General features: G+C 37.2%; 1 protein-coding gene across 9 annotated transcripts in view; it reads left to right on the top strand.

The window, feature by feature from the left end:
- The window catches only part of EBF1 (EBF transcription factor 1), a 279371-nt gene that overhangs the window by 239579 nt on the left and 12877 nt on the right, over nucleotides 1–26915 (top strand). For all 9 annotated transcript variants that reach the window (XM_062607528.1, XM_062607527.1, XM_062607526.1 and 6 more), the window contains exon 11: nucleotides 9306–9394. In XM_062607528.1, the coding sequence (XP_062463512.1) occupies nucleotides 9306–9394 (89 nt within the window). The remainder of the gene's footprint in view (nucleotides 1–9305; nucleotides 9395–26915) is intronic.

Here is a 26915-nt window from a genome sequence, read left to right as displayed (position 1 = left end):
GGCTAGTCGGTGCATGTAAGGCAAAAGCGATACTGCATCCTTAAAAAGGCTTGAATAAGGTTTCTTTAACTATTGAGCCTAACTCTGAGATCTCCCCTGCTGTGAGCCGTAAGTTGCTCGTAGGCTTGTTCTAGAGAGTAATAAGTATTGTTGTTTAGCAATTGTGTTGTTGAAATTCAGCTCCACTATGTCTGACAGTATTTATCTAAAATACTTTCCCTTGTGCGTGCTCAAGTTCCAGTAAACCGTGTCTTATTGTGCGACCTTTTCATTTTCCAGTGAAAAGGGATCAGCTCGTCAGATAAAAGCTACAAGCTGGAGTACAGGGAAAATGCGTGCTCAGAAAATCTGAGCATGATTGAAAACAAGATGTGTTAAATCAATGCAGTTTATCGCCTGCCTATTCCTGGCAATTGCTGTTCTAAGCTCATTCTGAGCACACACTGGATGATAAAAGTATAGTGTCACAGTGCTCACTGGGGTGTGAGGGCAGGGAAACATGTTTATCAGACAGGCTGGTATGATTTTTTTTTTTTTTTTAACCCTTGATAACAGTTGTTGTCAAATTTTTTGCAAAAATACCCCTGAAAAATTATAGAAGCAAGTGATGTAGATGCTGCTCAAATCAGAAACTACTGAGAGCGCTGAAATGATACATTTCTATTTAAGTGTCATAAAGTAGCAAGCAACAAACCCAACTGTTTTACTTTTAAACAATTTGCTGCCTCATCGAGGATATATCCAAAATGGTCCTGTTGCTTTCAGGTGAGTAGCCTTATCACAGTGTCATGTGGAAAAATCAAAGCTAATGTTTAGAAATAAAGATGTTTGAAAACTATTGTTTTCTCAAGGGATTTAAGCTTAAGTATGGGAAGAGATTAATGACCTAAGTTAAACCTCACAGGAGGTCAGTGTCTTCCAAGAACATCACACCTATAATGTTCATTACAGCTAGGCACAGTTCATCTCGTTTTTATGATTCAGCTCTACTTGTATTTCTCTGTGAATCTCGTTTGCAGAGATTTTGGATGTGATAGCTGGTGTTTTTCCAATTTTTTCTCTTGAAGACTCTTTTTGCTCTGACCATAGTGCACTTGCACATCAGTAGTCTACAGTTTTGAAAAACAGCCAAATTGAGGCTGAGGTACTTTCTGATAGGAATGGCTTTGGCATTCAGACAGGACACTGAGGTTTTCATTTATGCCTATGGTAGCAGGCTTTTTTTAAATAAACTGAAAAGAAGATGAGAAACAGCAGGTTAAAACTGTGAGCGAGAGAAGGGTTATTCAAAAGCAAATATTTCTGTATACCAATACGTTACAACAATGGTTTTCAATGCTTTCTACCCCAAAGGAGTTTGCGAAGGGTGACAAAAAGGAACTATGTCATACAAAATTATGGCTATGAAAATTTTAAAGGTGTCTGCACCTAAAATGTAGGATTTAAGATGTCCATGCAAAGGAAAAATGTAGAAAATCTGAACAGGAAAAAAAGAAAGGAAAGGTTACGTGAGGTGACATTTAGCATTTCCTACACTCTGTATGTTACATCTCTGCATCTGTTTCTAAACCAGTGGTTTAAAAATAACTGCAGCATCTTTATATTTTTAAAACCCAAATACAGATCTAATAGTTAACCTTAGGCACCCATTATGTTCAGTTGTGGCTTGTATGCATTTTTGTGCTTGTGTGTGTGTGTACATGTGTATTTCAATGAAGGGGTAACCCACTGAGAGCTAGCCATTTTCAGTAGATATTTTGCTGCGTGCTCATGTGCATTACCAGAATGTGTCTGACAAAAAGGAAAATATTCACATGTAAATGCTATTCTTTCCTTTTTTATAATGATAGCCATAGATGCACCAATTAACCTCCATGACTAGATGAAGTAACCATGCATTAATTTCCTTCTGTCCCTCTGTACATACATCCCCAGTGAATTCTACCAACCTGCTCTGAAATTGCTATGTTTAAATTCCAGCGCCTGAAATTGGACTCGGTTTCAGATTCCCTTAAGGCCAAATCTTCCCCATTAGACAAGAGGTCAATGCAGTCAGAGGAGGAAGAAACTCTGAAGCTCACAAATTGTTTGACTTCTTTTTTTTCAAGCCAGATTGCAGGTTGCTATGAGTGAGCATTCAAAGTTAATGTATTTTGAGAAACCAAAGCATGATTTTTGCTAGACAGATCTGGTAATTTCATTCTGTAACTTTCATAAAAAATTTGGCTCAAGACATGCATTCCTTGCATCTTCAGCACACTGCTGGCTGCAGAGACTGATCTAGGTGGGATGGAAATAACTCCTCTGGTTCTTATTTGCTGGGGAAAAATTGTTACCAGGGAGAGAATATCACGCCTGTCATTTGTAACAACACTGATGAACACAGTGGAGCTGCCTCAAACACTGACCTATTGCATCTTTAGTTCAAGTAAAGAGCAGTCAGTAGGGAAACTCAGGAGATCTAGCTCTAGATTTATCATTTGTCCCAGCTCTGCATTTTTCTTATTGCTTGGCACATGGTGGTGTCTGTTTGGGCATTACACAGCAATAAAATATAGGCATTCTATTTTGGGTATGTCTATCTCTTTCCAATTACAAAAAATGACATCATGTCACAGTTTGATTTTAAAAATGGAAAGTCAATGCACAAGAATATGTCTGAGCAAGGAGTACTGAGACCAGAAAAGAAAGGAAATTCTGAGTTAGCGCTGGAAGGGCCTTTCTAGCTCAAACCTTTCTTGCAGGCTCTTGCTGTCCCACCCACTTCCGTTTTCCACTGCCTGTGGGAATAAACACTCCAGGGAAAGTCAGTGGAAACGAAACTTTATAAAAAGCAAACCAAATTCACAACAACAACAACAACAAATAGCTCAAATGCTTGCATGTTTTCACTTAACGGCCTTTAATTAGCAAAGAAATAGTCTTTGCAGGGAGATTTGCAAAACAGACTCTTTTTTTCATTTGATGATGGGGTTTTGAAGTGTTTTGGGTTGTTTTGGTTTTTTCCTGTCTTTGTAGAGCAGTCATAAAGAGGCCACTATATATAAAAGTTGTTGGGTAGGGTTTGCTTACAGAATGCCATTTCAAGATGTTGCTTTATAATATCATCCAGTGTTAGTATTGCTATACTGCAGGGCCTTAGCAAGGCATTTTGGAACCTGGAATTTGATATTAATATGGTCTGTCTTGTCCTATTCCTATCTCCCAAAGTCAAGGTTTTATTTTGTTAGGGTCAGGGGCTTCTAACAGAAATCACCCAGGGCTTAGAGACAGAAGCTACAGACTGTTAGCAAAGGGTTCAATACCCTGGATCAGCTTGGTGGGAGCATCTTGCCTCTAGGAGAAGCTGGAGCTCCTGCTTCCACCACATCAAAGAGCCCATGCTTGGTAAGTAAGAGTGCGGGTTTGGAAGCAGCAACCTTTTGTGTGACTACTGTCAGTTGTTGCTGCTTCTACCCTATGCTGCCATTTCTCAGCAGAAATATAGAATAAAAAGGAAGGGAGCTCCTTATATAGAGGTAGGCATCTGAGAGGAAGAAGAGGCCAAATGTCTACAAGAAGTCCTTAGGTGTAAAATGCCTCTGAAGATGCCAAGGTTGAGAGGCTCCCATTGAAAATTCTGCCTTCCTAGCTACCCTTGATTTTGTTTAAAATATTGATTTTCTGTGCCTTCAAATGTTCTCACCTGGTTTAATCTGGGCATGGACAGACATGTTAAATGTGTTCCTGGCCTGGTGTGCATTGCAGTGACAGTCCTGCAGCATTTTTCAAGGATCTCTTCATATTCCTCTGTGGCTATGAGGTATTGAGATGTGTGTGTCTTTGCCACAGAGCCAACTGCTGTTTATGTTTTGATGAAGCTTTATCAGATGGGAAAAAAATCGAAACGGCTGCATTGTAGACCCTTAAGCCACATCTCATTGACATTATAGTTCAGAACTTGCCACTAGGCATTTAATTTTTTTGTAGAATCAACTTTAAAGAAAAAAGGATTTCTGAAGAGATAGAGTCTAAAGAATCCTCTTCCATTCCGCTCTTGCAGTCACAACCTCCTGGACGTTATCTGAAGCCATTATAGCTGTGCAGTTCTGCAGGTCATGCTTACCTTCTTCAAACTTTCCCACCAATGCCTCTGCTTTCCAAAAAACCCAGTGACTCTCTGGTGCACCAGAGGAGCAAGCACTGTGTGACATTTACTTCCCATGTGCAGCCTTTCCTTGGGTGTTTCACTTAAAACAATCAAGACCAGCTTTCTCATCTGAGATAGGGACTGTCAGACCTGTGGACCTGAAGCCAATTTGTTTGTAGCCTTCAGCCTTTTTTTGTTTTTGTTATTTGAGCCCTTAGAGTCCCTTCCCTCTCCTTGCAGTCTTTTCCACTGGAAAAGCATATGGGAAGTTCATAGGTCTAAGTGCTGCTCTCTCATTGGTTTTAGGTCAAACAGAATGAAAAAGAAACAAGGGCTGAAAAATAAAAAGGAATAAATGAAACCATGAATGCATGGGAAACAAATTAACTGAATATGTTTTACATTCAGAAATATTTCCATAATGCTTCTATGTAGTGTGTGTTTATTTTTCTTTGAACAATAACGTTAAAATGTGTCTAATTCAATTACTCTCTGCACTCATTGAATGATTTTTTCTCGGTGAAGAGTTCTCCTACACTACCCCAAGCTACAAATTCCATACGATATTTGAACAGGTCCTTTTAATTGCTGATATTAAGTGTCGATCATTCTGCTGCAAATTGGCAGCATGGTCAAAGAAACAGATTCCTCTCTCAGATACATCAGACAGTCATTCAATTAACAACCAAAGCTTTATTGACACAGTAGGAATTCATTATGTGAAATATTAAAAATGCCCTCCATGACTAGTTAAAAAAAAGAAATACTTTTAAACATGGTGGATTGTCTACATGCAGTTATTAACATTATTCATGCAGAATTTGAAATTATAGTTATGGTGGAAATATTTTCCTCAGAGGCATAACCAGCATTTCTGTTGAAAAATAAGTTGGACTTTGAAAAGATGAATATGATATATTCATCCTTATTTCCATAGACTTTGTGCATTTTCTTGATTAAAAGCCTTAGATTTTATAAGTTATGGCTTTAGACTTGCTGCATAAAGAGCTTCATGGCTTATTCTGTTAGAGTCTAATTTGAAAGAAAGTTCTTCCTCAAGGGTTTAAGAAGTAATTCATAAAATGGTAAGAATAATAAATATTGTGCTTTAACTCATACACTGGGGTAGATAGACAGATTTTGTACACCTGGGTGTAATTTTAGTTAATTCACACAAGAGACAGGCTGAAAGTTTATTGTTTGGAAGGAGAAAAATGGCTTAAATCTTGTATTTGCAAAAATGATTATATTAGCTTAAATGAAAATGCTACTCTATTAATGGCTTCAATAAGCTTTGCATTTGGAAAAGTATTTTAATATAAAGTTACCTGAAGTTTACTGCAACTTAAAATATGTAAGTGAGGGAAAAAGTACTTACTTTGATTTATATGTCTTTTGGAGGTGTAATTATTGGCTTTTTACTCACCTATGTAAAACAATGTACTTTTGTAAATGGATTTCTGGCCACTTTACTCCTTTTTTTTTCTACATAAAAAGTAAGCACTGTCAATCAAAGAATTTTAAGGTTTATTTCCTCTTTAGAAATGATTGATAGCCTTTTAGATTTACAAGTTGACAAGTTAAAGGGTTCTATTGGTATAATTATGTACTAAATTCACAGTCTTTCAATTTAAATGTCCTTTTAAAACCGCAAGATTATCATACCTGTATTTTGAAAAGTGGGCCAGTCAGTTTGGGTTGGTATACAAATTGCTTCCATTAGCCTTGGGACCTATTTGAATTCAGTACAGTTTTTTAAAGTTGGTAGTACTTTCAATAGTACTTTTAAAATTTAGGGTAATGGGATTGCATTTTAAGTACAGTATTTGTTAGCTTGTTTCTAATGTACGGATGTCAAGAACACAAACAGTTTCTTATTGATTCTTTTTTTCTAATCATGGAAAAAAAAATCCAACCCCATTCTTTGAATTAGAGCAATGGGAAATGTGTTACTTTGAATGGACTTCAAAGGCAGAGACAAGGCTCCTGTGTAGTCAGGGCAAAGGCAGAACATTGCCTTAGCTGCCACAAATGGTGGCCTGAGCTCTGGCGCTTCCACAGTGCTTGGAGATCAGAATATCACCTTTTCCTTGGAGTTTTTCCAGCTACTGACAGAGGAACTAGTGTGGCCTTAGCACTGAAGGTGGGGTTAAGTATTTAAATAGGGCTTTTTCTTTAAGGTATGAGTAATTACATTTGACTTGGATTATAAATGTACTGAGGAATGGAGGGCTGATCTCATCCAATCCGTGGTTAGATGTTCAGGCAGTTAAAGATTTTTTTTCTTATTTATTTTAATTAATATTGAAAGGATTGAACAGTTAAAGACTGAGTGATATTTGACAACTACAGTTTAGGACCCAATCCTGCAGATTGCTGTGTGCAGCCTCTCCCCACCACTGAAGTAAAGCTGAAGCTATTTGAAGCAGAAAGTTTTCAGTATTTCTCAGAGGATGCTTGATGCTTGGTGAGATTGTACCATAAAATTAACATTTTTTTTTTGGTCATTTAGTTCACAAAATACTCACAGGAAATACTCTGTGGATTTCAAATGTGTTGAATGTGTGGGAAGATACGAGAAAATGACTGCTATCTCTGGGGGGATTTCAGAACTGGCCTCCATTTATAATATTGCAGAATTTAGTAACTACCTTCCCAAAGGATGTAAAGGGAAAATGGCCATAAACTAGGCTGAATTAGAGAAGAAACACATTTGACAGAACCACACTAAAATCATCTAACTTATTTGCAAAAGAAATGTAAATTAGAACTGTAGTGGGTGTTTTTTTTTTAATCTTTCCAAAGTAATGCTATTTTTTATAATAAAAATAAATAGCAGTAAATTAATTTATTGCAGAATTTTAAGAAGGTCTAAACTACATGGGTCCACAATAAGAAGCCATGTAAGGAAACTCAAAAGGTAATGAAACTGGGGGTTTACAAACCCAGGTACTCTAATGTTTTCTGCAAAACTACACAACAGAGTGGGCAGCATGTAGCTAAGGCATAAAAAGAAAAATGGGGAAAAAGCCAAATCATCCCAAAAACAACAAGGGCACAACATGGGGAAAAGTGTTATTCTCACCTTTTCCATACAATGACCTGAATATAAACAAAAGATTAAATTCAGATATTCCTGATAAAAGGAAATGCATGTGGAAAACTGAGGTGGCTAGAGGGATGCCATGATCTTTAGGGAAATTAAAAACTTCAGATAATAACCCAGAAAGTAAAGTAAAATCTAGAAAGATTTCTAGTCTTGTGTTACCATAACACTAACATTTCAGGATATGCTCGGAAGATTCCTTTCTGATATTACAGACATGTTGAGATTCTGCTGGGCTGTCTGCCTCTCCAGCCAGTCCCATCAGCCACACACCTCTGTCTCACTGCTGTTGCCTAGATGTGAATTCCCAAACACAACCTTCTCCCCCAACTTGCAGTAGGATCGCTGAGCCTGCTTTCAGAGCTGGGACGTACTGAAGGTCCAGGAGGCTATAAAAATCTGACTCTTTGGTTGCCAGTGAGACCATCTGCTGTAGAAATGTGATTTGGAAATAATAATTTAAATGGAACAGTTTTGTTAAAAAGTGGACTGTTCTGTGAGATTGTTCATGGAACAGCAATTAATTAAAAACAAGATATTGCTATAATGATAGCAATGTGGTCTGGCTAAAAATCTTTAATGTTAGGAGTGTGAAATTATGTTCTTTTCACTTGAAAGGTAAAAAAATTGTGCCGTGTTTATCAGACGGATGGAACAGCGTAACTTGCTTTGGGATAAGCACTGTTAAGCCACATGGGAGTGCATACACAAGTGAGGCTTCGAGATACAGTTTGATGCTAAATCTCTTTGCACTAATCAGATGGCATCATTCTAGCCACATAATAAAATTTATCATAAAACCACCATAAAATTGCAAGATATATTAATAATTTAAAAGTTAAACTTTGTGCAAGAATTTGTTGGTTTTTTTTTTGCTATGAATAAACTAAGACAAAATAACAGAAACTTTAAAATGACCCCAAATTACAAACCCTTCCACAAAAAAAAAAGGATGAATATATAAAAATCCATATTTGATTTTTTTTTATTATTTTGCACTTAATTAAAAAAATTGCAAACAAATTGCTGTGGAAAATTTCATCATCTTTATTGGCATGGGAGAGTCAAGATGCGCTGTTGTTTGGAGATGCTTGAGAATGCTTGACTGTTGTTCCAGTTCGCCAAAGCACTTAGGAAATTTTAAGCACATGTTGAAGTCTCACTACCATCTGAGCTTTAAAGTGATCATATGACTGGAAATATAGCTAGAAGGTCATTCAATGCAGTCCCCTGTAATTATAGGCAATCATATAAAAATCATAATATGCTCAAATTTGCTTTGCTGAAAGCAAATGGGTTTAAGTATGTGCTTACAGATAAGCGTGTGCTTAAAGGCTTGGCACAATCAGAGGTTTGATTAATGCAGGCGGACCAGCATTTTTATGAAGATTAAAGTGTTCCACTTCCATCATTTCTCCCTTCTATTTTATTGGACAAGGACTGTGGAAAGATGAACTAAAACCATTTTTTTTTCAATTCATTAAGACTTTGGATCAGTTCAGTGCTGCTCGGAGCCTGAGATTGGCTGCTGAAGTCAGTGTTGATGAGTAAATAATAAAGCCTCTGCCAAGACAAATTCCTGTAGTTCACAACAATACTATATGTGATCATTGCACATGGAGCATATTAAACATATAATAGAATCTGGAACAATGAGAGACCCTAATAGTTGCTTGTCTTTTCTTGCAATCACAAAGGACCTTCTTCATAGTATGAAAGCAGGGAAAAACTCAACACGAAACATGGGGTGTATTTATCAAATTAATTTAATCATGGCTTTCAGAGATAATAATTGCTTCCTATTTGGAAGAAGTATACAACATCCCCAAATTTTCCAGCAAACTTGTTTTAGGTACTTAAGTGGGAAGGTTTGCACTGCTGTTTGAACCAAAGCCTCAGAACCAACCTCAGTGTTTGAACCAAGACTTCATAGTCAGTGCTGATTTCAGTAAAAGGGGATTTTGCTGTGACCCTTCCGTAGTCTTGCAATGCATTGCCAGTTGTTACAGTGCAACAGAGCCTGCTTGCTATGTGTTTGTCACATCATGATGATGTTTGTTGTTGTTTCAGCTCTGAATGAACCCACCATTGACTATGGTTTCCAAAGGTTACAGAAGGTTATACCCCGGCACCCTGGTGACCCCGAACGCTTGCCAAAGGTCAGCACAAAGTTTATTGTTTTATTAAATATGGTAAAGCTGGTTGCTGCATGTTTTTGTCTGAAAATGCAAGACTGTAAATGTAATGGTCCTGTTTTGGTACCCAACCCAGATAAGTTGAAACAGAGGCATGAGCAGTAAAGCCCAGTCAGCAACTTTCATTGTAGGTTTATGAGGCTTCTGTAAATTTCTGAATCACAGCTAACTCAAACAGCTCTTGCCTTTCCTAAAAGCAACCCTTACTCTGTGTTTTGAAACACTTAACAAAGAACACATATTTGGTTGATAGTTTGGAACCTGAGCAGCTTATACATAGGAGAATGATGTTTCTTCTTGGTATCACAGTAGTACTTGCCAGTATAATTTTGAGAACTTCACTGTTGATAAAATCAAGTTATTTGGATCTTCAGGGAATGTGTGTCCACTGTTGCTGCACCATGTATTGGTTTAGGATAATAATTATTATATACTGCTTTATTTCAGGATTGCTGAAATTATTAAAACAATGTATAATAAAGTGATTTGATCTTTGTTCCCATCAAAATTAGTGAGAGAGTTTTTGTTGATTTCTGTTGAATAAAAGCTGAGGAAGTAAGAGAATAATTCACATAGGCTTCCAGTACTTCTGCCTTGTACTGTGAAAACACTGTCTGGGTCTTCATTTATATCTGTTCTTGCTCCATTGCTATACTGTACCTTTTCTGGTGAGAATTTGTGGTGAGTTTTGTGATATACCGGAAAAAGAGGTGGAGTGTTTGAAAAAGTGTTGGTCTTTGCCACAGGAACACTGAGCAATACTGGGCATGGGTTGCAGTCACTGTATGTGACCAAGTGCCACCATGCGTTGTTTTGTTATCTTTTCACTTGCTCTAGCATCATGGCTGTTACTGAGTGAGTTGAGGAGTCAAATTGGCCAAGTGTGTGTATTTGGAGAACACCGCCTTTGGCTTATGGAAAGAAAAATGTGAATTTGCAGACGTGAGGCATAAAACAACTTGGGCTTTGATGTCCTAGTCTAGATCCCTCAAATAATACATGCCTTTGTGACTGGGTAAATCTTGTGACCTTTTTTCCGTAGCTGTCAGTAGGTTTTCATCAGGGGATTGCTGTGGGCTTTGATTAGTTAAATTTCTAGTGTTTCAAAGGTGATATGTCACAAACACTGTAACTTAAGTTGGCTTATTTCTTGACAGAAATAAAATTCAGTATGCGACTTTAATACAGGTACATTAAGTCTTTTATCTTTGCTGAGGAGGGCTGTAGACTGGTTTTGGGGTAGATGGTGTGTTGTCCTTCTCTCTTACCACCAGAGAAACATGGCATCCTGGAGAGTTACATTTTACATTGGCTCTGTTCACCCTCTACAAGCTGTCCCTTTCTCTGACTTTTGGACAGATTTGCAGCAGGACACAGCTTTCATAGGTTGTCAAATTTCCCTCCAGAGGTGCAACCCTTTCCAAAGAAAGACAGCATCCTTCTGTAGAGGCTCTTTCATCTGCACCGTGCATCTGCTGCCAAATGTGCACGTGGAGAAAAACTGTTTCTCAGAAAATAAAAGACCAGCCTTCACTATGCACCAGGCATTTGCAACGCCTGAAAGAAATGCTGCAAATCTTCCCTGAGCCCAGTGTCTCAGGTTATGTTTGCAGAGGTATGATGTGATAGCCTTAAAAGAAAGTTACTGTTTAAGTACTGAACAAACTCAGTAAAGAAACTAACGTCACTATGCGCGGTTAGAGGGAAACAGGACAAAGAGGACCTTTTTCTGTTTGTCTTTGGGTAATTCTTTCTATACAAGCTTGAAGGTTGGTCCTCAAGTTCAAGACTCATTAATATGCCATGCACAGAGACTGAATGCAGCAGGGGTTGGCACATGTCGACTTCTGTATTTGAGGCACTGATGGTTCAATTCCCAGCATCACTTGCTGGCTCCAGGATCATAATCAAGGACGCAGTGAGTCTCTGTGCTGGGTGAGCACTGCACAGCGTTCTTCCCCATGTCATTAAACCAGGAAGGGCTTTGGCAGTATTCCACTATAGACAATTCTCAGTGGCTACTTAGAAGAGAGTTGGAAGCCATATGGCTTCCACAGTGGAACCACGGGCAGAGAGGGCAAATGTACGAGAGAGACAGAGTGCGAGACAGCAGAGAGGAGAGCAGTATATCCTTTCCTCCATTTTCCCCGTTGTCTTGGCAGTGCATCATCACTTTCTGTTCATTAAAAAGCTTGTACTTATAGATTAAATAAGTAAAGCAAACCACATTTTTATAATTGCTGCTAGGCTTTGTGGCCATTATTCCATTGAAACATTACTGATGAATTAAAGATCTTTCAAGAAACTGAAACCATTATAATTTCTGTCTTCATAAGGGCATGCAAGTCCTTCTCATGGAACAACAAGAGCATTCTGCTGTGTGACTTATCCCTGCAGTCAAGGAGAATTGTTGAGGTTATGAAGTGAGAAGTAAACAGCCATACCTGTGCCAACAGGCTTTTCTAAAACTATTGAGGCTATCTAAGTTTGATCTCCACTGGTTTAGAACTGGAATTTTCAGAAGTGTTCATTGTTCATGCATGGGATGATTTTTTAATTTTTTTATTTTTTCTTAAATGTTCCACCCAGCTGCTGGAAATAGGAAAAAAAAAAGACAGATTTTTATTTTTTACTTCTGTCTCCCAGTGCTTCAATAACCAAGTTTCATTGGAGAATGTCCTCCCATAGGAGGAGTAAGGAGAACAGGAGCACCTGAGAACTAGGGTCTTTGGACTGCTAGACTGAGTCGATGTAGAGATGTGTTTAAAGCAGAAATGCAATATATAGTATCTGGAGAAAAAAGAGTGGGAGCTGATGTTGACAGCTGGGCTTGTGGAGCCAGCTACAGGCCAGAGTCCTGCTCCCTTCTTGCACAGAGCAGGTCAGGGAAAGCAGCCAGTGGGGTTGTCACTAGCAGATGTGCGTGTCTGTACCTACACACACACACAAACGCATGCACTGAGAGACAGGCAGTACAGAGGTGGTGGGATTAGCACCCAAATCTTGGAGTGAGACCAAGTACCAGGAGTGTGCGGGGCAGTATAGTCTTTCCTTTCTAATACAGAAAGGAGACAGATCAGAGGAAACAAGGGATCTCTGGGGAGAAGTGAAAAGAAATACCATGATGCTAATGTTAAGAAATCATATCGTTGTCCTTAGGAGCAGTCTGTAGAGAGCCTGCCTGTGGAGCTGGGGAATAAGCCTACGCGGATGTGTGCAATTTACCTGTCTCATATGTTTGCATATGTGCACACAAATACACACGTGTTGTTGGTTCTTGCATACATAACTGCAGTGAAAATCACTGGTGAGTTCAGATGACAACAACATGTTGAGTGCGTCGAGGTTCATTCATGTAGCTACCCTACAGTTCTTGAAATAAATCCTTAACAGATATGTTGCAATGGTGCAATTTTGTTAAAACTCCACAGCTATAGCTGTAAAACAGTTTCAACTGTGAGCTAGATTTGAAACACACCCATCCTAAATGATTTAATAACAACAATTCCTCTTTATATGCGATTTCCTAGAATTTATTTGCCATTTTCACCCCTCTTACAACTCATCACTTGTATTTAGATTAAGCACAAGATTAGTCACTCTGTATTTGAGAAGCAAGTCACTGCATGGACCCCCTCTGTGATCTGACGCCCTCTCTCTCCCAATCTGTTGTGCAAATGCTCTCTCTAGGAGACCCCTTGTCCTTACTGAAGGGACCTTTACTTCTGGTTTCTCTTCATGTAGATGAAAGTGGAGCCTGACTCTCTCTATCATATAGGGACCTCCCTGCTGAGCAGAGAGCACATGTAGCCGGGTTAAACCATCCCTTCAGCTCCTTTTCTCTGGTCAGTTGTTAGACCCCCCTCAAGACATATCCCACCTCCTCGTTTAGGACACTAATAGAAGACAGGTGGTTATTAGGAACCAGTGGCTGGCAAAAGCAGTTGTCTTTGCCCATATGAAATCCAACAGATCTGCCCTTTATCCATCGTGTCACAGGTATTGTTTATATTGCAAATAAAGGTTGTCTATAAATGTGGGTGGGTTGGCCCAGGCATGTTAGCAGAGGTTAAAATAGCAATGGAGACAAGGCAGCTCACGTTTGCTGCTTCAGACAGACCCAATGGAAATTCCGGACTGGACCTCCATCTGCTAACTCAAGATGCTGTATTTTAACATAAGTTAGTCATTTTCAGCTAAGAAAGCACATATTTGGTTGGGTTTTGGTTTTTTTTCCTCCACCCAGTGTAACAAGAGGGTTATTAGAAAATTATTTTACTAAGTGTGAGCAGGAAGGGGAGACATGAAGAAAAGCTGCTGGAGTTCATCTGTATAGCAAGGAGAGCATGAGATGTGCTTGCTGCTTTCTACACTGTACTGTAAAATTTATAAGAATGTGAGTCCGGAGTTAAGGTTGGTACTGAATCCTTAACAGTTGGGGGCTTTAAATTTACTAACAGTTGGGGCATTTAGTTGGTTGAGGGGCTTATTTGGCTTGTTTTGGGGGGTTGGTTTTCAGTTTATCCTACTGAAAATATTCAGGGAGTTTCAAAACTATTGAGAAGAAGACAACCAAGATATTTAAGGCTGCCATGAAAGTCCATGTCAGAGGCATGTCTGGGAATATGCAGAGCCTGAAATGAGAGGGAGCTAAGAGACAGAGCCACACTGCTCACTGAAGGGCAGAGCCACATACAAATGGCTGGCAAGGAGCCCTTTCCTTTCTGAAGGTCACCAGTGTGCATACACATTTCAGTGAGTTTTCTTTATAAGTGGGTCAGCATTTACTCAGCAAATGATTAGAGCAGATGGTGTAGTTTAGAATCTATGACAAAACTTTTAATAGATCAGGGCTAACATGATGACAGGGAGCTCTGCGCCATTCCCCATTCCTGATTCCTGCTTTGCCTTGGGGTAAAACTCATGCCTGGGATTGGATTTTCTAGTCTGCACATTCCATCTGAGCAACTTGAACCACTTGTTTGAGCATCCTGCAAGAGGGATCCTCACATTTCTCTATTCCTATGTTGTTATTGTTTTTAAATACAACAATTTACTGAGGGTGGCAGGAAGATACAGAACAGGTAAACATGGTCCCTTCGAGGAGCAGAGCTTTTGAAGGAAAAAGCCACAATTTGAAGAAAGTAACAAAGGCTGCATTTGTGTATTTTGCTCCATGGAGCTGAAAATATCTAGTAAATTGATCCCGTGGGAGTAATAAATACACATTACTTTATCTTGTACTTCATGTCCTATACCCCTGAGCCTTGATAGAACAACACCACTTAATAGACTTAAAAAAAGAGTAATTACAGTCATTGGTTGTGTGATATTTCAGCCCTTCCAGCCCTGCCTGACCTTCTAATTTAGCTCACCGTGTCTAACTAATGCATTTATATTCATCTTTTATGAAGCATGTGTAGTACAAAATTGACTTTGCAGCCTTTAGCAAGCTGTCTTACCGGGTTTAGGATCTGGTTAGTACAGCATACTGTATAGCATACGTACCTTTACAGCAGAATCTTGCATGCATATGGTTCTGATCAACTGTTACTTTTTATCCTTTTTGAAATAAAATAAAAATATTTATTCCATTTCATCCTCCCCTCCCCTTTTTAAAGCTTATATTCATTGCGGCATTATTTACAGCTAAACATGCAGGCAGAAAGATGCAAGCATTTTAAAAATGATTACCACTAATGTTTCTACTTGTCAGAAGTGCTTAAATTTTCCTGCACTTTGTCTAAAAACTTAGCACTTTTACCTTTTAAGAATTACAAATTTATAAGATCTTACCACGCTGATTTACAAACACAGCTGACAGTTTATGATGAACGATGTTGCAAAACGTACAATATGTTTCTCTGTCATTTCTGTGCATGTATATATTAAGGAGAAGATTAAGGAGAGAACCCCCCTCTGAACGAAACCCTTGAGTTAGAGAGCACACGCACAAATCTCTCTCTTGCGTTTCCTCATAACTTCCTGCTCACTTCACTCATCCTGTAGAGCACAATTGTTCTCTGTGCATTTTCTCCCACCATATGGTATCCTCATTACCATACACTAAGGGTCCATATGGGGAACTTGTGAAGTGAACTGTATTCATTTTAACTGCCAGATGAGCAGCCTTTTGCTTTGCAAGCTTAGCTTAAGTCATCTGCTGTCTTTATGTTGTTATGGCAACACAGCACCAATAAAAAATTCTAATCTACTGTAAGTGTCTGGGATCACAGTATTTTAAATGCTTGCCGTAACTGTCCTCTGCGTGAGGATGCTGCTGCTTTTAGTGTGACAAAGGGTTATTGTCAACTCCAGTAGGTGGCAGTAAAGAAATTGTTTCTTTTATTTTAACCTTTTAAAAAAATAATTATTTTCCCTTTTCCCGTCTCCCCCCACCTCAGAAACCCATAGAATTGCACACCATGTCACTCCTCTACCTTTCCTAGGATCCCTGGTGCCAAGGTCTGAATTGCAGGTGATACTTTAAGTTGCAACTCCAATACTAAAGGTAGTAAAGTATGACACGGTGGTGGCAGCTCATGCACTTCACTGACAGAGATCCAGGCTCAAGTACCACTTCACTGGGATTCTGAAGCCTCCATAGCCACACAGCTGATTCAGTTTTGGGGATGTTTTTTAGCTACATTTCCAAACTCCTGAATCAAACACAAAGCTAATTAAGAATTTCTTCTAGTAATGCAAGTCGGCAGCAGCATCCTTAAATATAAATCATTTTCACCTCCACAGGCCGCATGATATGTTGCATTTCTGTCTCTCTGTCTGTATTGAAAGTGAACGTTTGTAGTCTCAGTTCATCAGTTCACATTAGCCTCATGCTGAATATTTAAACACAGAACAATTTGAACACACCATGAAGAGAGACAGTGACTGCACTTTCACTTGGAACAGCAAGAGCTCATCTAATAATAATTTAGTAAATCAGCCATTTAGTGGCTCAGTTGTACACTGTATTGTGCCAAATAATATTCAGTTCAACTGTATGCTGGTGAAATTGAAATTCAGAATCTAGTCATGTGGCACTTTTTGCTCAATGGAGAGATGAAATGGAAAATCACCCTCCAAGTAGACTGTTTGAATGTAGTGATTTATCAAAAATATAGCAGAGTGACAATATAAACAGGATTTGGTTGCATGTGGTACAATCTATTCTAATTAGGCTTTTATTATTGTGGTTCCTTCTGCACAGATTATTTGATAATTCACATTTACATCTTCAGTTTATTTTATACATGGGCAGAGAGCAGATATGTGTAGTTACTGTGTAGTTGCAATCCTTTAAGGCCCAGTCCTGTGGGAAGTGTGGTGAGACCTTTATTGCCATATTTTGAGCCCTGGCTCAGAGGGAACACCATTCCCTTAGGAGCAATAGGGAAATGCAGCTGCTGCCTTTCCTCCTCATGAAGTGCCATGTATGCTACTTCATAGCATAAAAGCAATATCAGATTAATCTATTTTCCCTGTTTAAGGCTATCAGAATTTGTAGGCAATGGTAATACTGTATACTAGACTAACAGATATAACTAGAAAAATAAAACAGACAAGATTTTTGGGTGCCCATGCTTTGGTTTCCACGTGCTGACTGTACCTTTTCTTGCCTATAGCAGTAGGTCTAATAAAAGGTATTACCTCACCCTACAAAACTTGCCTTGGTTTTAATCATAGACCATTGTGACTTAAACCAAACAGCTATACTATAAGGCTGTCCCTGATGAAGATGGAGGAGAGAGAATATTTTCCCTAGGAAATGTGTTGTGAAGTTTAATTTGTTCCCATTAAAGTAGTGCTTTGAGATCTTTGAATGCAGGGCATTGCGGAAGTGAAGTAATGTCTGTAATCTCACCTACAGTTTCCATTTCTAGCCTAGTTTTAGGTGTTATGCAGGTGTTTACGTAGTGATGTAAAATGTGATTGCCATGTATTTCTCTCAACACAGTCCAATTGAGTAGCAGAAAAAGCATCCTCCTAACCATCATGATGCTATTTAGCAGAGAGTGCTGGAAGCGCAATAGGTGCCTGTTGTCATAATTCTTCTAAGAAGTACAGAGCTTCACAATCTATACTCAACTGCTGACACTAAAAAACTTGAACATTTTGGTAAAATGAATCAAGCAGTAATGTTTCTTTTATGAGATCTCCTCACAGAAGGGAAGGTTTGGCACCATTTGGAGATCAGGCTCAGTGATCCATCATAGCAAAGTCAGCTGTCCTGGTGCGTCTCATAGGTCACTCGATCGAACCAGTGGCTCTTACAACTATATTATTGCTTATGGAACAGTAATTGAGGCACCATGGTTAAAAATTACCTGGTCTAATAGGCAGTGAGCAATTTGCACTCAATACAATTATAAGCCAAATCATTCATTTCATAACACTTGGACTAATTTATTTCTTGACCTTTTAATATCCATAGCTCTTCAGTAGTATTAACTGCAACTCAGACAAAATCTCTTGTTCATTTTGCTTTCATTGATTTTTTTTTTTTTTCCATTGAGGCAATAACAGTTGAGTACAACCTTTTCTTTCTATTGTAAAAGTCAATCATGTAACTTATGTTGATATAACTCAATTGGACTGAAATGTCCTCTATGTACAACAGCATATAATGTCATGCTACTTGTATAAACACGGGTATGTGTTTTGAATTTATTTCAAAGAATGCTTTGGAATATATCTGTAACTATAGATGACAAATGATATGTTTGCTGAAAGGAAAATGAAAACAAAACACACGAACATTTTTTAAAGCAGTGCCACATACGTGTAGCACTTTTTGTTTGTTCATATATTACAAGAGACCTAAAATACAAAAATTTTGGAATTTAACTCTGATAATTTTGTTCTTTAAGATGACTTAACTATCTTTACTAATAATGCTATATTCATAATTTCATCTAGACATAGCATCTTGCCTCTTGAAGTACTAACATTTTACGGAATAGAGGTGATTAATTTTTCGGATGTGAGTTTCTGGCAAATAAAATGTGTCTAAAAGTATCTTTTTAATAAATTCAAAAGAAATAATATTTTGGTAATCTGAATTGTCTTTAATTTTTTTAGCCTTAAACTAGGTTGAGAGCTCAGAGTTCTTGATGACCAAAAAGTTACTGAAATATTTATGTATTTTGAAAAATCAGTGGCCGTATGGAAGCACTTCCATAAATAATGCTGGTGTAGTGACAGTGATGGTCTTTTCACTCGCCACTGAAAAAGAAGCCCTAGATTGTATAAAATGGTATGTCTGCTTTTACATCATAGAGATGTACACAGAAAGATAATGTTATCTCTGTGAAATGCTGGATAAATTTAATTTCTTAAATACATGTTATTCAACATTTATACTTGCTTTGGATAATTTCAGCAGAATTTTGAAGGCTTTAAGTTTAAAATAATAGTATTAGTAAGAAAATATCTTTTGTTTCTGAGAAGAAAGCTGATAATTTTGTACGATATGTGCTAGCAGACACTTCACTGAAGTAGCTTTCTGAGCCAAAGCCTCTTTGTACAATAAAATACTGTAAGTCCTTTGTACACATAGTTATAAAATATAGTTGTTACACAGTTGGCATTTTATGCTTCCCTAGAAATTACCACTTGGTATCTACACCTAATCTATGGTCTCCCTTTTCATTTCAATTGGGTCTGAAGTGGTCCTTCCTTGTAATGAGAATGCCCCTTTCAAAAGACTTCTTTTAATTATGCCGATGATAAAATGTAAGTGAAAGTAGTCATTTGTAGGGGTTATGGCTGAGCAGTGTTTTAACTGTAATACTAAAACCTACCAATGTTATTCCAGTCTCTATTTCAACATTTTTATGCACTCACTCTTTACAGAACATAGTGGAATATCATTGTAGGTCAGAATTTCAATGTGTCTTACTTTTTCAGGTTTCCTCCTGCTATTAAAAGTAACTTGAACTCTCATTTTCAAACTATTAACACTTCCTACCTACCTGAAGCATGTAATCCAGAAAAGTGACAGTTTCATGGATCTTAATGATATGCTGATTTGGGGGGGGGGGGGGGGGGTTGTTGGGGTTTTTTGTTTGTTTTATTTTGTTTTTTTTCTGTTCTGATTTGTTGGATTTTTTTTCCCCCTTCATTAAAAGAAAATGCAATGAGTCTTAAATTGTGTAAGTGAACACTTGTTTTATATAGAAAATAGATAGTTTGGCACACTTAGATATTTACATGTGTAAATACATTAATAACGACCAACTCTGAAAATTAAATGGACAAAATACATATGTACAATTTGTACTTTAATTGCTGGATAACTCTGCTGATTTAACTCAGCAGACATTCTTGCTTTGCAATACCAAGCATAATTATATATCTCTCTAGATTTAAATGCAGTCATGTGAATTATGCCACCCAGTATATTCTACAGTATATTCTAGATTTGACCTAATGGGAGAACAATTTAAAAGTCATACAACTTGACCTGTGTTTGCAAAGTCTTTGTGCATGCAAATGATAGAAAACAAGGATCAGCCAAATAAAATGTTTTCCACTCTTACAAATATATAATTGGATATCTACCTTGTGCCACACACAAAATTGCAAGCCACATTTAATCTTTTTTAATCCCCAATATGCCAGAGAATTTTTTTAATGGGCGCAAAAATGTGATCCATGGAATAAAGATTCTAGAGTAGCCTGTGCAGTCTCTTTGAACAACGATCTCAGAATTTAGTGTCTTTGTTCATTTTTCCGGATTCTTTTTAAGTTTACTTAAGTCCAGACCCTTCAAATAATTCAAAACATTCTTCTTTTTCCATAAGGGGATTTTGACAATTTTCCAAAAATATATGGGTATAAAATGGTCAGGAGAAGACTTAGAGTAATAACTTTTTTTTTTCTTGCAACTCTCATCTGCAGCTGTTTTCAAGAAATAGGAACGCTAACACTATGAAGAGCAGAGGAAGAACTATCAGAAAATCTTACATGTGCAAAACCTAAAAAAACCCCAAACCCAAACCTAAAAGCTCATTAATCTCAATAATGAACATCTGCTTCAAAGTACTGTAGTTGCTGGTACAAATAGTTTGGGGTAAATTTTCAAAAAGAAATGCCTGAGGTTCCTGTCTGAAATTGCTTTGTACATGTCTCTGTAGAGTTTGCCCAGAGACTGAAGGTAGCTGTGGCATGTAAGGGAAATTTAGACTGCAAAATGTGCTTTCAGGTCATTGTGGCAAACATTTGATGTCAGATAGAAAAAAGGAATCTAATGTTATCATTTCTTTGCTTATATGTTCATGGATAAATCAGTAATAATCTTTTTTGTTGTCTAGATAGATGGGAATAGTATGAGTCACTGTAAACTGGTGGGATAGAGGAATTTCTGTAAAGGAAGTTGATGACTTTTGTTAGCCATTGAATTGAGTTTATGTGGGCTTAACCATTCATGATCTAGTTTTATTTAATTTATTTTGTCTTCTGATGGTTCACTGGGTCTGACAAACTGAGCATAGTATGAAAGATAGGATTGCATAACTAAGGAAAAGTATTTGCAGAAGAAGTGGCTTTACATGCTGGAATAAATACTGCAGCCTTTTGTACAGCATGAAAAATGTGTTTCCTTTCGTGATCTCGCTATGTTTCAAACTGAGGGGATCTGTCCTTAGATCCTCACAGTGAGAGCTTGCATGACAACCTATGGGAAATGCTGAGAATTACCATAATATTGATTTCTTAATGACAGTGGGGCAAGACATACTGTAAACATACTTAGAAGAATCAAAATTTTACAGACATAGATGTGAGTCATGTAACCACTGTCAGACAAAGTCCCCCCCCCAAGTTTAAGCACTGGCAGAGTGATTTTTGTTCTGCATATCTGCTCTTACTATCTGCTCTCCCTTTGACTTAGAGACCTAACATTAGCAGAGAACTTCCAGAGCTTTTAGGAACAAAACCACCCGAATTACTTGCCAGATGCTTCAGTTGATGATAATATGGTGGGAGCATCCAGACTCTCAAATGTCAGTTTATTTGAAGAGTTATTCCAATGTGACTATACTAATGCTAGTTTATTCAATGCTACTGTGTATCTAGATGAAGTACACATCTGTGCTAGCTACTAATTCTCTTGCCATTGTTATGTGCCCATCATTTATGGAAATGAAGACTGGCAGTATGAGTAGTCTAGATTAAAAAAGGAGGCTGATACCTTTTTTTAGTATTTAAGCACACCATATTAGCAGGAGGATAACGGGGGTAAGATGGGAGACTTTCAAGGACAGATTTACAGGTGATCATCATAATTTTGTTCTTTCTTTTGTCAGCGGTATTTGCAATAGAGGCTGCTTGAATAAGGTGTGTTTTCCCTATTGCTGTGCTTTTTATCACCTTTGTGGTTAAGAGGTGTTTTAATCATCGATTCGCAATGTTTATGGCTAGATGCCTGCTTGCGTTTGCACTTCAGTGTTTGTTCTTTCTGATGCCTCATATAGGCTTTCTATATTTTATTTATAAGGTTGGCTCATTGTGGAGCAGGTGGTAAGGTCATGCATGACTGTTTTTAGTGCTGTAGATTTAGGCAGTGATTTTCAGTTTGGGTGTGGAGGCTGATGAGCCTACAATGGCTGGGAAAAGCTAAGGTTCTAGCTCCCACTGTAGACTTACTTTCTGCAAATTGCCACTGAAATTCAGTGACAGGAATTCAGTGCACTTCCATCCTATAGGCAGAGTTAAGAAGCTTTTTTGGTTTTTACCCCTCAAGTGAAGTATGTTGTCTTTCTCTCTCATTTTGCCTTCCTGTCTTTGTAATATCTGTATGGTGTTTACTTCTTCAGTCTGATTCAATTATAATATATGGAAACAATTCAGTTGTTTATTTGCTAGAGAAGTTTTCATCTTTGTGTGAGTACAAATATCTTTTTAGTGAAATGGGCCTGTTATTTTATACTTTCCATTAGGCTGGCATAGTTCCCTCAGTTTTACAGTAAATGGAGGATCTTTACATTTTGAATAGCTTTTATGAGTCTTTGTAAAACTATAATTGCTGAAAATGATACAATAATGCAGTGCTCAGTGTAGATGCGGAGAAATGGGAGGTTCTGGACAGGCTGAAGCTCTCGTATACTAAGCTAGATGGCTGACATTTTAGATCCTTCTAAATGGCTCTCTATCAAAATGTTGGTTTTGCCATTGCACTCTTAACAGGTGTTCACAATTTTATCTCTATCTTTTAAAATACAATGCATACAAGAATTTTAAGTATAAAAGTTAGTTCTAACACATCTCCTTAAGTAGCACATTTATAACTTCACCCACTGAAGAACAAAGGACAAGTTCAAGCAGAAATTATTGTGATTTTTCACTTGAAATTTTGGAATGTGACCTCTCCAAGGTGAAAAAGGCAACCGGAGTCTGATGCTTGACTCTGCAGAAGAGGTTTTTTTGTTGCAAGTAGCCATGAAAGTAGGAAGTTAGAAGGCAGAGCCAGGAGGTCAGACATAAGAGTCAAGGAAGTATGAATGACATCATCATCCCTAAGTACCCTCTCAGAAGATGAATGAGCTCTTTCTTGTATTACAATGCTAAAGAGCATTAGAAGGTGATATGATATCTAGACAACACATAAGATAAATGCCTCAGAGTATGCTAGAACAGCTTCCCCCCCTCGCCCTCCACAAGTACATAAATCCTTTGATAGTCTCAATAATACAGTATGTGGCTGATGAGTATTATATATTGTGGTCAGCTTCTTGACAAAATTCATTTAGATTTAACAAGTACCTTGAACATTATGTAATTTAGTTACTTAAGCCAAATAACTCAGTATAACTCTAGAAACCCTTTAGCTGACTAGACTCACAGCCCTTTTGGGACACAGACTGGATTTTTTTCACTAGCTGCTGAATAAAAAGTAAGCAGATGTCAACAGAAGAAATATCCCATCCTTTTTAAAGCTGGCACAAAATGTGTTTACCATGATGAAACTTGACACAAAATGTTTTCATCATGATAAAAATTTCAAATGCAAGTTTCGTGATCTTAACGAATTTCCTTCTGAAGGGAATGCATGCCACAAACAAAACATGCAAAGTTGCTGTAATGTTGGTTCAAGGTGTGTTCTGTCAGAAGTGGATTCAATCTGAATTTCAGTTGTTGTGTTTCAGAAGCCCGGTCATTCTGGTATGATTTGTATAATCTTTCCCACAGTAATTTTGCAATATCCAAAGTTGCAGCAGACTTCACTACCCAGTCCCCTTTTTTGCTTGTGTAAACACCTTTACTTTAAGGAGGAAAATCTAATTGAAGTATTTAATTACATTCCTATTTCAAAAATTGAAAAAGAAAAATCCCTCATCAAAAACCAGCTTCAGGTTGGAATAAAAATGGACTCTGGATACATGGTGTGCAGCTGCATGAAAGCAGAGTTCTGATGCATGATACTTAATCACTAAAGTAATCTTTCTGTTTTCCAATATTTGCTCAGTTGTTATTTTTATAGAAATAAAATGATGCTCATTTGAAATAAAATGCAAGACAATAAGACCCTCATTTTAGTTCTAACTAAATGCTGCAAAGTCCTTTATTCTAAACCAAAAACTGTCAGATTTTTAGCATTAATAGAAGAGTGGATCTTTCTTGACAAATGCTCCCATAAATTAGATATTAGCTTTAGTCAAACTCTGTCTCAGGAAGTATTTCTACTTGCATATTCAATTGGAAGGACCTTACATGATGCCCACTTACTGCTATGAAAATGTAGGCTTCTGAGATGAAGGCAAAGAAAAATTTGTCTGAACAAAAGAATATCTGGAATAACAGACCTTGAGCTTACACAGAGATTTCTTTTTATAGAATGTGAGTTTCACTCACTTTTTGATATGTCTGTCTGCTGCTCTGTCCATCTATCTATCAGTTTATCTATCACTATTGCAGTGGTTACATGCAGTATCAATTGGATTTTAAAAGGCATAGATCTTTTATATTGGCTGTCCTTTTTTATAATACCTTTTACAAATTTAATCAATGCATTTTAATATACAATATAGTTTAAGTGCAATATACAATAAATATTCGAGCTTCATCTTAAACATGCTCTAGCCTTTAAATTGTTAAAACTGCAGTGCCCTTTCAATCTACTTACATAATGTCATAAAATATACATTTCAAGGTAAATGAAGTCAGCTACTTCAATTTAGTCCCTCAAACTGGTAGTAAATGAGAGGTTAACACTATGGTGCCAAACCCATTATTGAGTAAATTTAGCACCTTGGACAGCTCTGTAAAATCTTTATTGCTTTCCTGACCTGCTCGTCATGTTCTGTCTATGTGTTCAGTGGCTCTCAGCTCTGATTGAAAGGCAATATATTAGATCCCGAACACAAACATGCTCGGGGGCTGCTTCACTGTGAGCGTAATGACATGGAGGTGAGAACAATTTTCTGGTCACTGCAATCCAAGCACCTTGCAAGGTCTGTTGCTCTAACTTATAGAGGACTTTTGGGGCTCCTTTGTATGTGAAATTGTAACAGTAGCTTCTGTGGTAATTTAAGCAGAGCTGCAAAAGGTTTAAAATGCATTCAGAAAACAAGAAGTTAATATCTTGAGCATGCCTGTAGTAGCATTTTATTGCGTACTGTTAAAGCTAGTTTGCATCTATAAGAACTACAGTCAGATCTGGAATAGCAGATACCACTATTTAACACAGGAGTTTTTGTGTAACATCTACTTTGTATGATCTGAAAATGTCATAAATCAGAAATGCTTTTATTGTGTGAAAATATTATTAAAGTATTAAACTCAAATTTACAGACTCTGAAGATGTTGAAACCATTGACTAGCTAGAAAAATTGAATGCTACTTGTCAAGCAGATTTCAATAAACCATCATGACAATTAGTTTTATTTATATGCAATATAATATGGCATCTAAGAACTTCCAATGTTTAAGAACTGGAATATATTTGATATTAGGTAGAGCGGCTGTAAGATTCCATGTAATTACCTCATTTTTTAATATGGTCTTCAATCTCTTTTAGATGGATTCTAAGGTTTTTAGCTCAGCATTACATAAATAACTATGATTAGTTAGGCAGAACAGAAATGACTAAACTTCTTTTTTTTTTTCCATTTTTTTTTTTTTTTCCTAGTAGTTTGGCATAATGATAGCTTAGGTTAACAATATTCCAAAGCAGTCTGTGGTCTCTGTAACACACTTTAATTTTTCATCAGTGAAATACATAGTGCAAACAATTTCTAATGAACTGAAATAAATCCTAGTTTGCAAAGTCAAACACCTGTGCAGTAATTTTCCAGCTAAAATCATGGATTTAAAAAGATAACATTTTTCAGTAACATCTCTGTTCTCTAGTTTGCATCTTCGGTAAGAGGCAAAAAGGACAACTCAGTGTCTTGATGATTGTGGTAAAGCAATAGGGATTGATTGTACCTAAATATTCTTTGTAGTTTGTCTGTCCCTGATTATGCTTATGCTGCTAACAGTTGTGGTCAAGCTACAGAAAAAAACCCCAAAACAACCACCTGAAACAGGAAGAAAAAAAAAAGAAAGCCCCCTAAAACCAAACAACAACAACAACCAAAGAAAAGCACACAAAACCCCAAAACCCAACAGAAATAGTCTGTAGCAACTTAACTCCTCAGAATCTGTTTCAAATGTACTGATTTAAAAATCCATCAATTATGTATTACATCTCACTTCATATGTGGAAAATAATTTGAATGTGTGTTCTGTGAGAGGGGTGTGTGCAGCAGAAGGCAAGCCTATATGTTTACTGGGAGTACAAAAATCCTCCATCTCATTTTTGAATTTAGGACATTATATATGTCATAAGTAGTTACTGCAGTATGACAACTATTTTATCTTATATTATAGAGAATTTAAAATTGAAAAAAATGCTAATATGCATCTAAAAGCTTGTCATTTGAAGAGTTGTTCAAGGATTTTTGAAGAGGTTATGGTGACAGCAAAATGAACGCAATTATATCTCTATTTTCTGATCAGAGTCTACAGTATATGAAAATTGAGCATTACTGTTTCTTTTTGGTATAAAATATGGCTATTGTGTAAAATATTTTAAGTTTAAAAGTTTAACTTTGTAGAAAACTGTAAAATCCTTAGAGCTGGTACTATTTTTGTAAGCTACTTGCAGAAATATACCTTGGTGAATAGCATCGTGTTGGTATATTAGAGCAATACTTAGGGGCTGAGAGTTACAAAAATAGGTTGTTTTACTCAAAGGACAGTCTCAACTGGGTTTGATCTAGCAATTGGGAATCTGCTAAATGCACTGAAAGAACAGGGAAAAAAAATTCTGTGTTAATTCTGCAATGTATCTTTACATTTTGTATTGATCAGGATTGTTCAAGGAAATTTTTCCACACTAAAATGTAAGAACATAGGAAATGCTAGGAAATGCTATTCTTGAATACCAGTTTAAAATACTCTAAGAAATATTAAGTGAAAAGGAGCAAATAGGAAGATGGAG

This window comes from Pezoporus occidentalis, unplaced genomic scaffold (assembly GCF_034315485.1).
Source record: "Pezoporus occidentalis ecotype Australia unplaced genomic scaffold, CSIRO_AGI_Poc_V1 ctg124, whole genome shotgun sequence".
NCBI lineage: Eukaryota > Metazoa > Chordata > Aves > Psittaciformes > Psittacidae > Pezoporus > Pezoporus occidentalis.
This window is presented reverse-complemented; position numbering and strand designations above follow the sequence as displayed.